Here is a 13,207-nt window from a genome sequence, read left to right on the forward strand (position 1 = left end):
TGCACACTGATTTATTGGAAGATGCAGTGTCTTTTTCCAAGTGTTCCAGAAATGTTTCTCTTTGGGAGTTGCAACAGGAATGGTTTCTCAAAACAGTGAAGAATGGTGGACAGCAGAGGTTGTGCACTAATGATACTTGTAGACAGGCCTTTTGATGCTGTTCCATGTGCTTATATAGAGCCATCATTTCTAAACTTAGACCGTGGCTATGCCTTTTTTATTTTTATTTTTTGCATCTAGTAAGATAGAAAATTATTTTTCAGAGGACAGAATGCAGTTAAGAGGTAGGTACACTACAACTCAACTGTTCCCTCCCTTTTTTCTCAAGCCTACAGTTGCCTTAGTATTGGCGTCACCTGCTCATGAGCTGATCATACCAGCAGGCATATATCTGGTACATTTGACTGAAGTGATGGCATATCTCAGCCAGGTATTTGAATATACAGTATACTATATACACCTCCTTTATGCAACGATATTTCCCAATGGTCACATATACTGATATCATGATATAATGCACATCACAAACTTCCAAGTTACTTAGCTGCTAGTTCTTAATACTCCATATAGTATGCAAGGTATCAATATTCACCTTATGTCCTGTGTTCGTGGCATTTTTCTCCGGTATAGAAATGTCCTGGGAGATTACCTTGCTTGGAACGATCCTATGCTGGGGAAGGAAATCACAATTTCCAAAACGTGTTAGATGCTTTTTGACCCATATCAGCAACTGTAATGATGTCACAAACAGCTGTAGGTCTCTGCAACTTACTACACAATGGAATCAGCTGGTAGAAGACGCTGCTAGCTGGGGCAGTCTCCCAGCGTATGATCGTTCCAAGCAAGGTCATCTCCCAAGACATTTATGTCCAGGAGGAAAACGCCACGAACACAGGAAATATGGTAAATACGGATACCTCACATACTATATGGAGTATTAAAGGGGTATTCCAGGCAAAACCTTTTTTTTATATATATCAACTGGCTCCGGAAAGTTAAACAGATTTGTAAATTACTTCTATTAAAAAAATCTTAATCCTTCCAATAGTTATTAGCTTCTGAAGCTTTCTGTCTAACTGCTCAATGATGATGTCACATCCCGGGAGCTGTGCATGATAGGAGAATATCCCCATAGGAACTGCACAGCTCCCTGGACGTGAGTCATCAGAGAGCAGTTAGACAGAAAACAACAACTCAACTTCAGAAGCTAATAACTATTGGAAGGATTAATATTTTTTAATAGAAGTAATTTACAAATCAGTTTACCTTGATATATAAAAAAAAGTTTTGGCCTGGAATACCCCTTTAAGAACTAGCACCTAAGTAACTTGGATGTTTGTGATGTGCTTATATTGCGGTATCAGTATATGGGACCATTGGGTAATATTGTTGCATATAGGAGTTGTATATAGGTCTAATTGGGGACTGCTAGTAGCATACAATAGCATATATATTCATGGAGTTGAATACACACCCTGGATAGGAACATTAATTCTATTATTACAGCGCTGGCACTTTATATTAATATTTTTAAAATATATATAATGCACTAATCTATGAATAGTATTTAACGATTCTAACAGTCTGATTCACTGTACAGTGGTCCCTCAAGTTACAATATTAATCGGTTCTGTGACGACCATTGTATGTTGAAACCATTGTATGTTGAGACCATAACTCTATGGAAACCTGGTAATTGGTTCTGAAGCCCCAAAATGTCCTCCGAAAATAGGAAAAAGTGAGGATTAAAGAAAAATAAGTAGATAACTATATAGATAATGCAAGTCCTTACATATAAAAGTAAGAAAGATCTGCTGGGAGCTGTAAATCATTGTCTATTTCAGTGTTTCCCAACCAGGGTGCCTCCAGCTGTTGCAAAACTACAACTCCCAGCATGCCCGGCTGGGAGTTGTAGTTTTGCAACAGCTGGAGGCACCTTCTTTGGGAAACACTGGTCTATGTAGAAGTTTCTTCAGGGTCCTGTTCAGAGCACGCAATATCCTCAAAAAAGGTAAAGAGTACATGTAATATCTACATGTACTGTAGGGGGCGCTACCAGACACCAGTCAGTGCATGCACTTCAGTAATACAGGTAAAGTGTACAGAACTGTAGGGGGCGCTACCAGACACCAGTCAGTGGCGCATGCACTTTAGGAATACAGGGGTTTTACCAGTGAAATGTCCATTCTGATTGGTCGGTTCTTCCAGCCATTGACACGTTTCGCAGATTCCATAGCATTGTATGTTGAGTCTGGTTTCAAGTTACAATGGTCCAGAAAAGAACATTGTATGTTGAAACTATTGTATGTTGAGGCCATTGTAAGTTGAGGGATCACTGTACATAGCACCTTACAGTATTAGTCAATATTATAGCCTTTAAAAAAAAAAATAATAATTAATGGTGAATCGACCGAATTGTATTTTTCTAAAATTTGCTAATCTCTAGTTGACATCATCTTCCACTTCATACCTATCCTCCTCTTCATACCCACCATTCCTCTGAGCATGAACGTCTGATGTCTGATTATGGGGCATTTAGGATGCGCTTATCAGGTTCAACTAATGATACCACCCGCCAATCCTCCACTTGTCCTCCTGCTTGTCCTCAGTGTACAGAGCCCTGCTTGTCCTCAGTGTACAGAGCCCTGCTTGTCCTCAGTGTACAGAGCCCTGCTTGTCCTCAGTGTACAGAGCCCTGCTTGTCCTCAGTGTACAGAGACTTGCTTGTCCTCAGTGTACAGAGACCTGCTTGTCTTCACTGCACAGAGCCCTGCTTGTTCTCAGTGTACAGAGCCTTGCTTGTCTGCACTGCACAGAGCCCTGCTTGCCCTCAGTGTACAGAGCCCTGCTTGTTCTCTGTGTACAGAGCCCTGCTTGTCTTCACTGCACAGAGCCCTGCTTGTTCTCAGTGTACAGAGCCCTGCTTGTCCACTCACACTTCCTGTATTTGGGCTCCTCACAGAGACACACAGGCAATAGCTGCAGGGACAAAAATATACACATTTTAACCAATGTATATTACAAATATACATCTAATGGTATTATCTACAATATAAAAAAAAGTTTTTATTAACGAGTGCAATTTAAAGGGGTAGTCCAGTGGTGAAAAACGTATCCCCTATCCTAAGGATAGGGGATAAGTTTGAGATCGCGGGGGGTCCAACCGCTGGGGCCCCCTGCGATCTCTCTGTACAGGGCCCCGGCTCTCCGGCCAGAGAGCGGGTGTCGACCCCCACACGAAGAGGCGGCCGACACGCCCCCTCAATACATCTCAATGGCAGAGCCGGAGATTGCCGAAGGCAGCGCTTCGGCTCTGACATAGAGTTGTATTGAGGGGGCGTGTCGGCCACCCATTCGTGCGGAGGTCGACACGCCCCCTTCCCGCAGGCTGTCGGGGCTCCATACAGGAAATCGCGGGGGGCCCCAGCAGTTGGACCCCCTGCGATCTGCAACTTATCCCCTATCCTTAAGATAGGGGATAAGTTGTTCACCACTGAGTCACCACTGGACTAGTCCTTTAAGGCAAAGTTCTGAGCAAAACTGGGTTCTATGGGAACGTCTCACTCATCTCTATTATTATTTTTTATTGTTGTTGTCTATGAGAACAAATAACTTTGATATATGTTTCTCTGTTTTGTAGGTAAGACATTTTATGAAATTAGGGTGTATACAATTACCTGAAAGGACTGAAATAAAGTGTTTTAACAATAAAGGTGAATTGTCTGAACCACTGGTGATTTCCAATGTAATAAGTAAAGAAAATATGGATTTAGTCATTTATGTACTAAACACCAGACATATTGGAACATTTGATGGATCTTCACAAGATTGGCATCTGAATATGACACCTTCTCCTATAGTATGGATTAATAATAAGGTAAATTATCATATAACATAAAATTTTCCTCCAAAAAAAATAAAAAAAAAACCTGAAGTAATAAGGATATAACATATATATATTTTTTTTGTTTGATCATTAATGTTTTGGCAGAGTGTTCATGGATTTATGTTTCGGCAAATTAACTTCTATTTGGAGACACAGGTACAAAAGTGTGAGGCTATATACACTGCAATTGTTATCAAAAAGAAAAGCTCTTAGTTTTAGAATGATAATTTTTTTTCTGTTGGATTTTAAGTGAATGGGTCAGTATGAAATCAGAGGTCTACAGAGTAACAGCAAGACCATATTATGGCTGTAAAAGAAATTTTACTTTTTTTGTTTTTATTTCTTTTATTATTACTTTGTTGTGGGTTCAGTAAACAATAAAAAAATAAGTGTTACTTACCTACCCGGGCCACCACAGATCCCATTTTAGCTACTTCTAGTCGAATTCTGGTCTTTACTCATTCTAACTTCCAAGACGAGTCATCTCAGCCGGACCTTTACCAATCACCTACTTCTCCATTTATTAAAAAAGAACACAGATCAAAATTAGTGAGCACTTTCAGATATCTGCAAGTTATTGGTGTTAGTATGGCAACTGGTGCTAATTTCCTTAATGATCTGACAAACCCTATTTAACAGGCAGCCTAACTTTCCAGTTTTCACTGACTTTGCAAAAATGGTGTGCCGTTCTAAAGTGACTGAAACCCTCCGGCAGCACGTTGTCGAGATGAAGGACAAATGGGGTGACCGTATCAGCCATAGCAAGAGAAGTTGGTCGTTCCTAAAATATTGCATATTTACAACATCACAAACTCATTCAAGTCCCCCAAGAAGGCTGGTCGCCCTCAAAAGACAAATGCAAGAGAGGACAGGATAATGAAGAGAATCTCCATGGGTAATCATTTTAACACTGCAGCTGGAATTGCTCACCAGTTTAGCACTGAACAGGGTAAGGATCTGTGTCCTCATACAGTGTCTTGATGTTTAAGAGTATTTGGACCGAAAGCCAAACCTCTCATTAGCAGAAAGAATCAAAAGGCTAGACTCATCTTTGCTGCGGAGCATGTTGTGTGTACAGAGGAGAAGTGGTCCAGAGTTAAAGTGTAATCCCCACCATCCTTTTTTTTTTTTTGTCTGTCCCTGCCTATTGCCCATCTATCCCTAACCCCCTCCCTGCCTTTAATTTTTTTTTTTTTTTTTACTATATTAAAAATGGCTTTTTGTCTGCCTGGTAATGTGCTCACTATCAGGCAGACTTCCCCAGCAGGCACTGATGCCTGCTGGGGGGGCCGACTTCCGCCCTTAGTTCATCTACACAGGGTGCCTCCGGCTGTTTTACCACTACAACACCCAGCTTGCCCTGACATCTATTGGCTGTCAGGGCATGCTGGGAGTTGTAGTGGTGAAACAACTGGAGGCACCCTGTGTGGAAATCAATATGTTAGGGCCATGGCTGTGGCGCTACCCCCCCTGTTGAAAACCACGAACCCCCGCTGTTGAAAACCACGAACCCCACTCCGCTCTTCCCCAACCACGCTCTCCCCAAGACATACCCAAGTGCAGAGTGTACTCGGCATGCAGGAGACATCCCTGGCGTGCAGCAGATATAATAGCGTAGAAGACATACCCGGCGTGTGAGGCCAGGGAGCCGATGGGCTCTCAGCGCTCACTCCCGCCTGTCATTGACAGACAGGCAGCGAGCGCAGACTGAATGAATTTGCACCGATTGCCCGGCTGGCATCGGTCCGAATTCATGCTTTACGTCACGCAAGCCTGCAGCCGGCCACTAGGAGGGAGACCCCTAGTGGCCGATTTTAAAAAGTAAAATAAACTATTTTAATGAAAAAAAAATTATGGATGTATATTAGGATATGTTGTAGTACTTAAGTACTACAACATATCAAAAAAGAAGTTTGGTGACAGTGCCCATTTAATTTTAGTGATGACAGCAAGTTTAACCTTTTAAGGACTTAGGGCGTACCTACCCCGGTCCCGGTGGGAAAAATGGGGTCACGCCGTGACCCCGCATCACACCCGGTCGGTCCCGGCTGCTAACGATAGCCGGGACCCTGGGCTAACAGCGCGCTGCATCGATCGTTGTGCCGCGCGCTGTTAACCCTTCAGACGCGGCGATCAAAATTGATCGCCGCATCTGAAAACAAAAGTAAACGGTTCCCGGCAGCTCAGTCAGACTGATCGGGACATCGCAATAAAATCGTGATGTTCCGATCAGCTGGGACGCAGGCGGAGGTCTCCTTACCTATCTCTGCGGCGTCCGATCGGGGATTAATTGCTCCAAGCCTGAGCTACAGGCTTGAGCAATCGAGCCCTTATCTGACTGATCCCTGCAATGCTATGCCAGATCAGTGTGTGCAGTGTTATAGGTCCCTATGGGAGCTATAAAACTGCAAAAAAAAAGTGAAAAAAAAAGTCATTTAACCCCTTCCCTATTAAAAGTTTGAATCACCCTCCTTTTCCCATAAAAAAAAACTGTGTGAATAAAAATAAACATATGTGGTATCGCCACGTGCGAAAATGTCCGAACTATAAAAAGATATCATGAATTAAACTGCACGGTCAATGGCGTGCGCGCAAAAAAATTCCAAAGTCCAAAACAGTGTATTTTGGTCACTTTTTACATCATTAAAAAATGAATAAAAAGTGATCAAAAAGTCCGATCAATACAAAAATGGTACCGATAAAAACTTCAGAAAAAAATTTGTCCTCATACCGGCCCGTACGCGGAAAAATAAAAAAGTTATAGGGGTCAGACGATGAAAATTTTAAACGTATAAATTTTCCTGCATGTAGTTATGATTTTTTTTCCGAAGTACGACAATATCCAACCTATATAAGTAGGGTATCATTTTAATCGTATGGACCTACAGAATAAAGAAGACGTGTCATTTTTACCGAAAAATGTACCACGTAGAAACGGAAGCCCCCAAAAGTTACAAAACAGCGTTTTTTTTTCAATTTTGTCGTACAATTTTTTTTTTCTGTTTCACCGTAGATTTTTGGGCAAAATGACTGATGTCATTACAAAGTAGAATTGATGGCGCAAAAAATAAGCCATCATATGGATTTTTGGGCGCAAAATTGAAAGAGTTATGATTTTTTAAAGGCAAGGAGCAAAAAACAAAAAAGCAAAAACGGAAAAACCCCCGCTCCTTAAGGGGTTAAGGGGTTAATTAATTTGGATCTGATGGAAAACATTATGATCTTCAATAGAGATGAGCAAATTTAAATCGGACAAATCCGAATTTGTTACGAATTTTATGAAAAGTTTGATTTGCAACGCATACAAATATCGTCACGTTTTGATAAAACAAATAAAACAAATCCCTTCATTAAACTCCATTTGGTGCAGTCCAAGCTCCAGGGGATCTTAAATGGCAGCTACACGTGTGAGGACATGGGGCAAGGAACTCTGGGAAGGCGGGTAGGTGGGATCACCCTGAATCACATGCAGGATTCAGCCTATCAGTAGCCAGCCCTGTGATGTCACAGCCTTATATATTCGGCAGCCATCGTTCTAGACAGCGATTGCTGGGAATTTTTCTTGAGAGACCAGGCAGTGTCTGTCTGAGAAAAAAGATCTTTACAGCGGTGAATCAATTCACCTGAAGCCCACATCACTGCAGGCAGGCAGATAGACAGGGACAGGAGAGAGAGAGAGAGTAAACTTTATGTTGTAGCTGTACTGGGGTGTATTACTCTAAGGGAGAGCACTAAAAGTCCTAGTCACCTGCTTTTAACGCCTAATTAAGGTGTAACCATACTGTGGTGTATATTGCTATCCTAAGTGTAATATATACACACTCATCGCTTTTACGTTTTTTTCCTGTTAAACTGATAGGGGCCAGTTATTGTTAAAGGCCAGAAATATACCACACCTGCTTTTAATGCCTAATTCAGGTGTAACCATACTGGGGCATATTTTGCTATCCTAAGTGTTATATCTACGCACTCAGCGCTTTTATGTTTTTTCCTGTTAAACTCATAGGGGCCAGTACTAAGTCCAGAAATACCTACTTTTAATGCCTAATTCAGGTGTAACCTTACTAGGTCAAATTGTCACCACGGCCCTGCGTCAACATATGCAGCGTCACCATCAAGCGGCCTGGGAGAACCGTGGCTCCGATGCAGTGCTCCAGCCTGCTGCAGCAACCGCTGCATCACCCAGTGGCACGCTGCTCCCTGTTTCAGCCAGCCAAGGCTCCCCAACCTCAGCTGAAGGGAGCTGTCTGTCATTCCCATTCTATTTTGGTCCAGATGCTCCTGCTCCTCCTACTTCTAGTCAGTCATTCTGCCAGCAATGCATCACTTAAGTGATGTCCAAGAAACAGCAGTATGCACCCACTCATCCAATGGCGCAGAAGCTGAATGTGCTCCTGTCCAAGTTGCTGCGGCTGCAGTCCCTCACTTTTCAAGTGAACTTTCAATGAACTGATGGCTTGTGCCGAGGTGGAGAGTCCCAAGCTGTCATTTCTTTTAGAAAAAGGCAGTGTCAGCCATGCACAAACATGTAGAACAGAAAGTGGGCCAGTCCATGAGCCTGTCGATGTGTACCAAAGTGCACGGCAGTGCCGTTGTGTGGAGCTGTAACTATGGTCAGGGACAATACATGTCCTTTATGGCCCACTGGGTGAATGTGGTTCCTGAACAGCCACACTTGCAACTTGTCCAGGTCACGCCGCTTCCGTGTCCACTCTCTCACACCATTGGTCCTGTGACAATGTCCGACTCTGCCTCCTCATCCTATCCTCTACCGTGTTCTCAGCCTCCACTGCATGGACGAGTCTCAGTGCCCCTCCAGCATAGATGTATAGATGTTTTTCCCTAAAAGCAATTGTTATAAAAAAAGAAAAGCTCTTAGCTTTAGAATGACACATTTTTTTCTGTTGGATGTTAAGTGAATGTGTCTGTACGAAATCAGAGGTCTATAGAGTAACAGCAAGAGCATATTATGGCTGTAAAATATTTTTGTTTACATTTTTTTTTATTATTACTTTGTTGTGGGCTCAGTAAACAATAAAAAATAAGTGTTACTTACCTACCCGGGCCCCCACAGATCCCATTTTAGCTACTTCTAGTCCCCTTCTGGTCTTTACTCATTCTAACTTCCAAGACAAGTCATCTCAGCCGAACCTTTAACTGATGGCTTGTGCCAAGCCGAGGTGGAGAGTCCCAAGCCATCATTTCTTTTAGAAAAAGGCAGTATCAGCCCTGCACAAACATTTAGAACAGAAGGTCCATGAGCCTGCCAGTCCATGAGCCTGCCAGTCAGTACCAAAGTGCACGGCAGCGCCGACGTGTGGAGCTGTAACTACGGTCAGGGACAATACATGTCCTTTATGGCCCACTGGGTGAATGTGGTTCCTGCACAGCCACAACAGCAACTTGTCCAGGTCAGGCTGCTTCCACGTCCACTCTCTCACGCCGTTGGTCCTGTGACAATGTCTGACTCTGCCTCCTCATACTCTACTGTGTCCTCAGCCTCCACTGCATGGAGAAGTCTCAGTGCCCCTCTAGCATACCATGTGTGCAGGGCACGGCGGTGTCAAGCTGTTCTCCACATGGTTTGCCTTGGCGATCTGAGTCACATAGCGGAGGAACTGCTTAAAGTTATTCGAATCATGGCTTTCTCTGCGACAACTGGAAATGGTTACCATGGTGACCGATAATGGGAAGAACATCATGTCTGAGCTGCGTCAAGGAAGCCTGAGCCATGCCCCCTACATGGCACACGTCTTCAATCTGGTTGTCAAGCGGTTCCTGAAGTGTTCCCTCCATCTGCAAGACATCCTGACAATGGGAAGGATGCATTTCAGCCACTCTTACACCGCAAAGCACATCCTCCTTGAGCTGCAGTGTCAGAATGGTATCCCCCAACATAGTCTGATTTGAGATGTTTTCACCCATTGAAATTCCATCCTCCATATGTTGGACCGACTATACAAACAAAGAAAGGCCATCAATAATTTCTTGATGATCCAAGCAGATAGGGGTACTCCCCTGTGTAACTTCAATGTCAACCACTGGCAGCTCATACGTGACACCTGCCGTTTGCTCAGGCCCTTTGAGGAAGCCACATTATTAGGGAGTCGCCAGGATTACGGGATTAACGACGTCATTCCCCTGCTTCATTTCCTACAACAGATGGTAGAAATGATGGCTGTCAGGGGACGTGGCACCTACATCTTATGGTCACATGATCCCTGTGGGGGCTTAACTGGAAGAGGGGGAGGAGGATGGGGAGGAGGACAGTGGAGCACAGGCAATGTGTAGCAAAATGGGTGGTTTTCATAGTCATCTTACAGGAGAGGAGGAGCAGGAGCAGCCAAAGGAGCTACATGGGGATGAGGAAGATGAGACAGAGGACCCAGACACATTGTGGCAGTGTGCAGTGAAGAAGGAGGCAGGGAGTCCCTCCAAGTTGCACAAATGTCACGATGCATGTTTGCTTTCGTAGTGACTGCCGAATTGTCACCATTTGGCAGCGGGATGACTTCTGGCTCTCCACCTTGTTGGACCCTCGCTACCTGCCCAAAATGGGGGCCTTTTTACACCCACCCAGAGGGAGGACAAACTGACCAACTACAAAGATATCCTACGTAGTCAGTTGGCCAATGCCTTTCTGCACCATCGTCCATCCTCTTGCAGGTCTGACTCAGGGGGCCCTCTGCACTCACATTCCACTGTCATGGCTGCTGGGGAGGGGTGGGGTGGCAGGAGCAGTACCAGCTACATCAGCAGCAGCCCGAGTCTACAGTATCAGATGAGTAGCTTTCTTCACGCGCATAGTGAAGCAACTCATCAGCAGCAAGTAGACCTTGAGCAGGACCTAAACCAGCAGGTGGTGGCATACTTTGACATGACCCCGCTGGACTTCTGGGTAGCCAAACTGGATATTGTGGCCACAACTAGCAGAGTTTGCCTTGGAAAAGCTGTCCTGCCTGGTCACTAGTGTACCCTCAGAGTGGGTGTTTAGTGCATTGGGGGCCATAGTAACCCCAAGAAGATCTCTCCTGTCCACCAAAAATGTGGAGAGACTGACCTTTGTCAAGATGAATCAGGCTTGGATCAGCCAGGATTTCCACCCACCAGTGCCTGATGCATCAGTGTAGATTAACCATGGTGCCACACCAACACTTTACAAATATGGATACAGCCAAAAATATTTAAGGTGCTGCTCCCCAGTTGAAGAAATTACTATGCATCAGACCACATTTAAGTAGTGAGGATATGCATTAGCTAAAACGTAACTTTTCTTAGGATAAAATATATGGACCCAAAATTTTTTAGAAATCAAACAAAAGGAAAGGTGTGCAAAAAACACCACGTGCCACCTACACCACCAAGTATTGATGTGATGCAAAAACCTCTAAAAGGTGGAAGGGAACAACTAGGGATGAGTGAATCGAATCTGACATATCTGAATTCTTTACAAATTTCAGGAAAAAATTCAATTTCCAACGAAAGCGAATATTGCCGCGATTCGATCCACATGTGAGGACATGGGGAAAGAAATCCTGGGAAGACGGGAGCAAGGGTCAGCGGGATGACCCTGAATCACATGCAGAATGCAACCTATCAGCAGTCAGCAACCCCTGTGATGTCACATCAGCATTCTATTCCATAAAGAAAGGGACAGACAGCACTGTGTGTTGCACAGAAAAGAGAGAGAGAGAGAGAGAGAGAGAGAGAGAGAGAGAGAGAGAGAGAGAGAGAGAGAGAGAGAGAGAGAGAGAGATAAAGGAGCAGTGTGTGTTGCACAAAAAAAGCATTTTTACAGCAGTGCAGAGAAAAATAGACAGAGAGCAGTGTGATGCACAGAAAAACTCTTTTACCGCAGGGGTTCACCTAAAGCCCAAATCCAGCCTAGAAGCACTGATAGGGAAGGGAGTGAGATTGATAGAGAAAGTGCTATTTTGGGTGTAGTACACAGTGACTGTGTGCTGCAGCACTGGTGTGTACAACAACTGAAAAGCTAATAGTAGCCAGACAGTTAGGGTGGGCAGAGTGCTAAAAGCGTATTGTCCTCTATTAATTGTAACCTGTGTGTACCATTTTGTTCCGGTTTTAAGCATTCTGGAGCGCATTGTCCTCCCCTCATAAGTGCATACACATACGTACATCTAAGTGGTGTACCAATTTATTCCTGTTAAAGGCTTAAGGGCCTAGACACTGGCAAATATAGGGGAAAAAAAAAAGAAAATGGAGAGGACAGCGCCTTGTGTAATTCCGTGGGTATTATGTCCCATATGACCCCCGTATGATATGCGCTAACCTGGGGTAGGTCTTGGTAAAATTGTGTCACTCCTCGTGTGGGGTCAAACAAGAGATCTCGGGCTGCAGCCTGCGGAGTCTGGCAGAAATAGTCAGGCAGAGGTCGGCAGAGGATATGGGGATATTGGAGGTAAAACATGATCTGCAGTGGCGCTGCCTTTCGGAGACCAAATTCAATTCCAGTCCGGTTTAAAACAAAGTATTCACATTTATTAATGCATACATGTGGTGGACAATCATGCAAGATGCGGTTTGGTAACCATCGACTTGTAGACAGATACAAGATTAGAAAAAGCTAATTATTCCCCACCTAATTGGAACAGTTTAACAGAAACTGGGGTATAGAATTATTAAAATATAACTTTTATTACATTATCTCTAAAAGCTTAAACACCCAAAGATACTGACATAAATAGACTGTCAAGGTCCTAAATAGACACATAAAAGTATATACTTGCACCATTCACAAAAGAATGTACGATCAGATAAATACAAGCTCTAAATAATTAGTCACAAGAAAGATACAATAGAAATAAATGTGAACTAATATTAGTACAACAGAGAGCACATAGGAAATATCAGAAGAGCAGGGGCTCCCGGAGATGATAAGAGCAGGTTGCCGTGTGATATATTGGCTTACCCTATGCTCCCTATTTCTCCCTATAGTGTAGTGCAGGAATACCCTATAACAATCAATCCCTAGCTCGTAGTCTAACAAGGGTGACCCACGTACCTCAGGAACCTGCGTACTACACTACACAATCCATATGTAAACACACAATAAATAGCAACAGATCAAAGTGCAATGTGCAAAGATAAGGTGCAGTCCACACTGTGTACTCATAACCTGTCTCCTACCCGGCGTTTCGCCCTGTGGCTCGTGAGGGAGACTCCTTAAGATACATCAGTCCTGGTTAACGGAAGTGGCAGTGGCGACTAACCTGAAGACCCGGCGGTCTTTTATATCGTCATGCTCCGCCCCACGTCCAGTTTCTACCCCCGTCATCACTACATCAGTGTAGAGAGCCG

At 43.8% G+C, this 13,207-nt stretch overlaps 1 protein-coding gene across 1 annotated transcript in view; it reads left to right on the forward strand.

The window, feature by feature from the left end:
- LOC130267154 (vomeronasal type-2 receptor 26-like) overlaps positions 1 to 13,207 on the forward strand; it is a 58,630-nt gene that overhangs the window by 27,492 nt on the left and 17,931 nt on the right. Inside the window, exon 4 of the mRNA XM_056516859.1 lies at positions 3,641 to 3,877. Coding sequence (XP_056372834.1) covers positions 3,641 to 3,877 — 237 coding nt within the window. The remainder of the gene's footprint in view (positions 1 to 3,640; positions 3,878 to 13,207) is intronic.

Source organism: Hyla sarda, chromosome 1 (genome assembly GCF_029499605.1).
Source record: "Hyla sarda isolate aHylSar1 chromosome 1, aHylSar1.hap1, whole genome shotgun sequence".
Lineage (NCBI taxonomy): Eukaryota > Metazoa > Chordata > Amphibia > Anura > Hylidae > Hyla > Hyla sarda.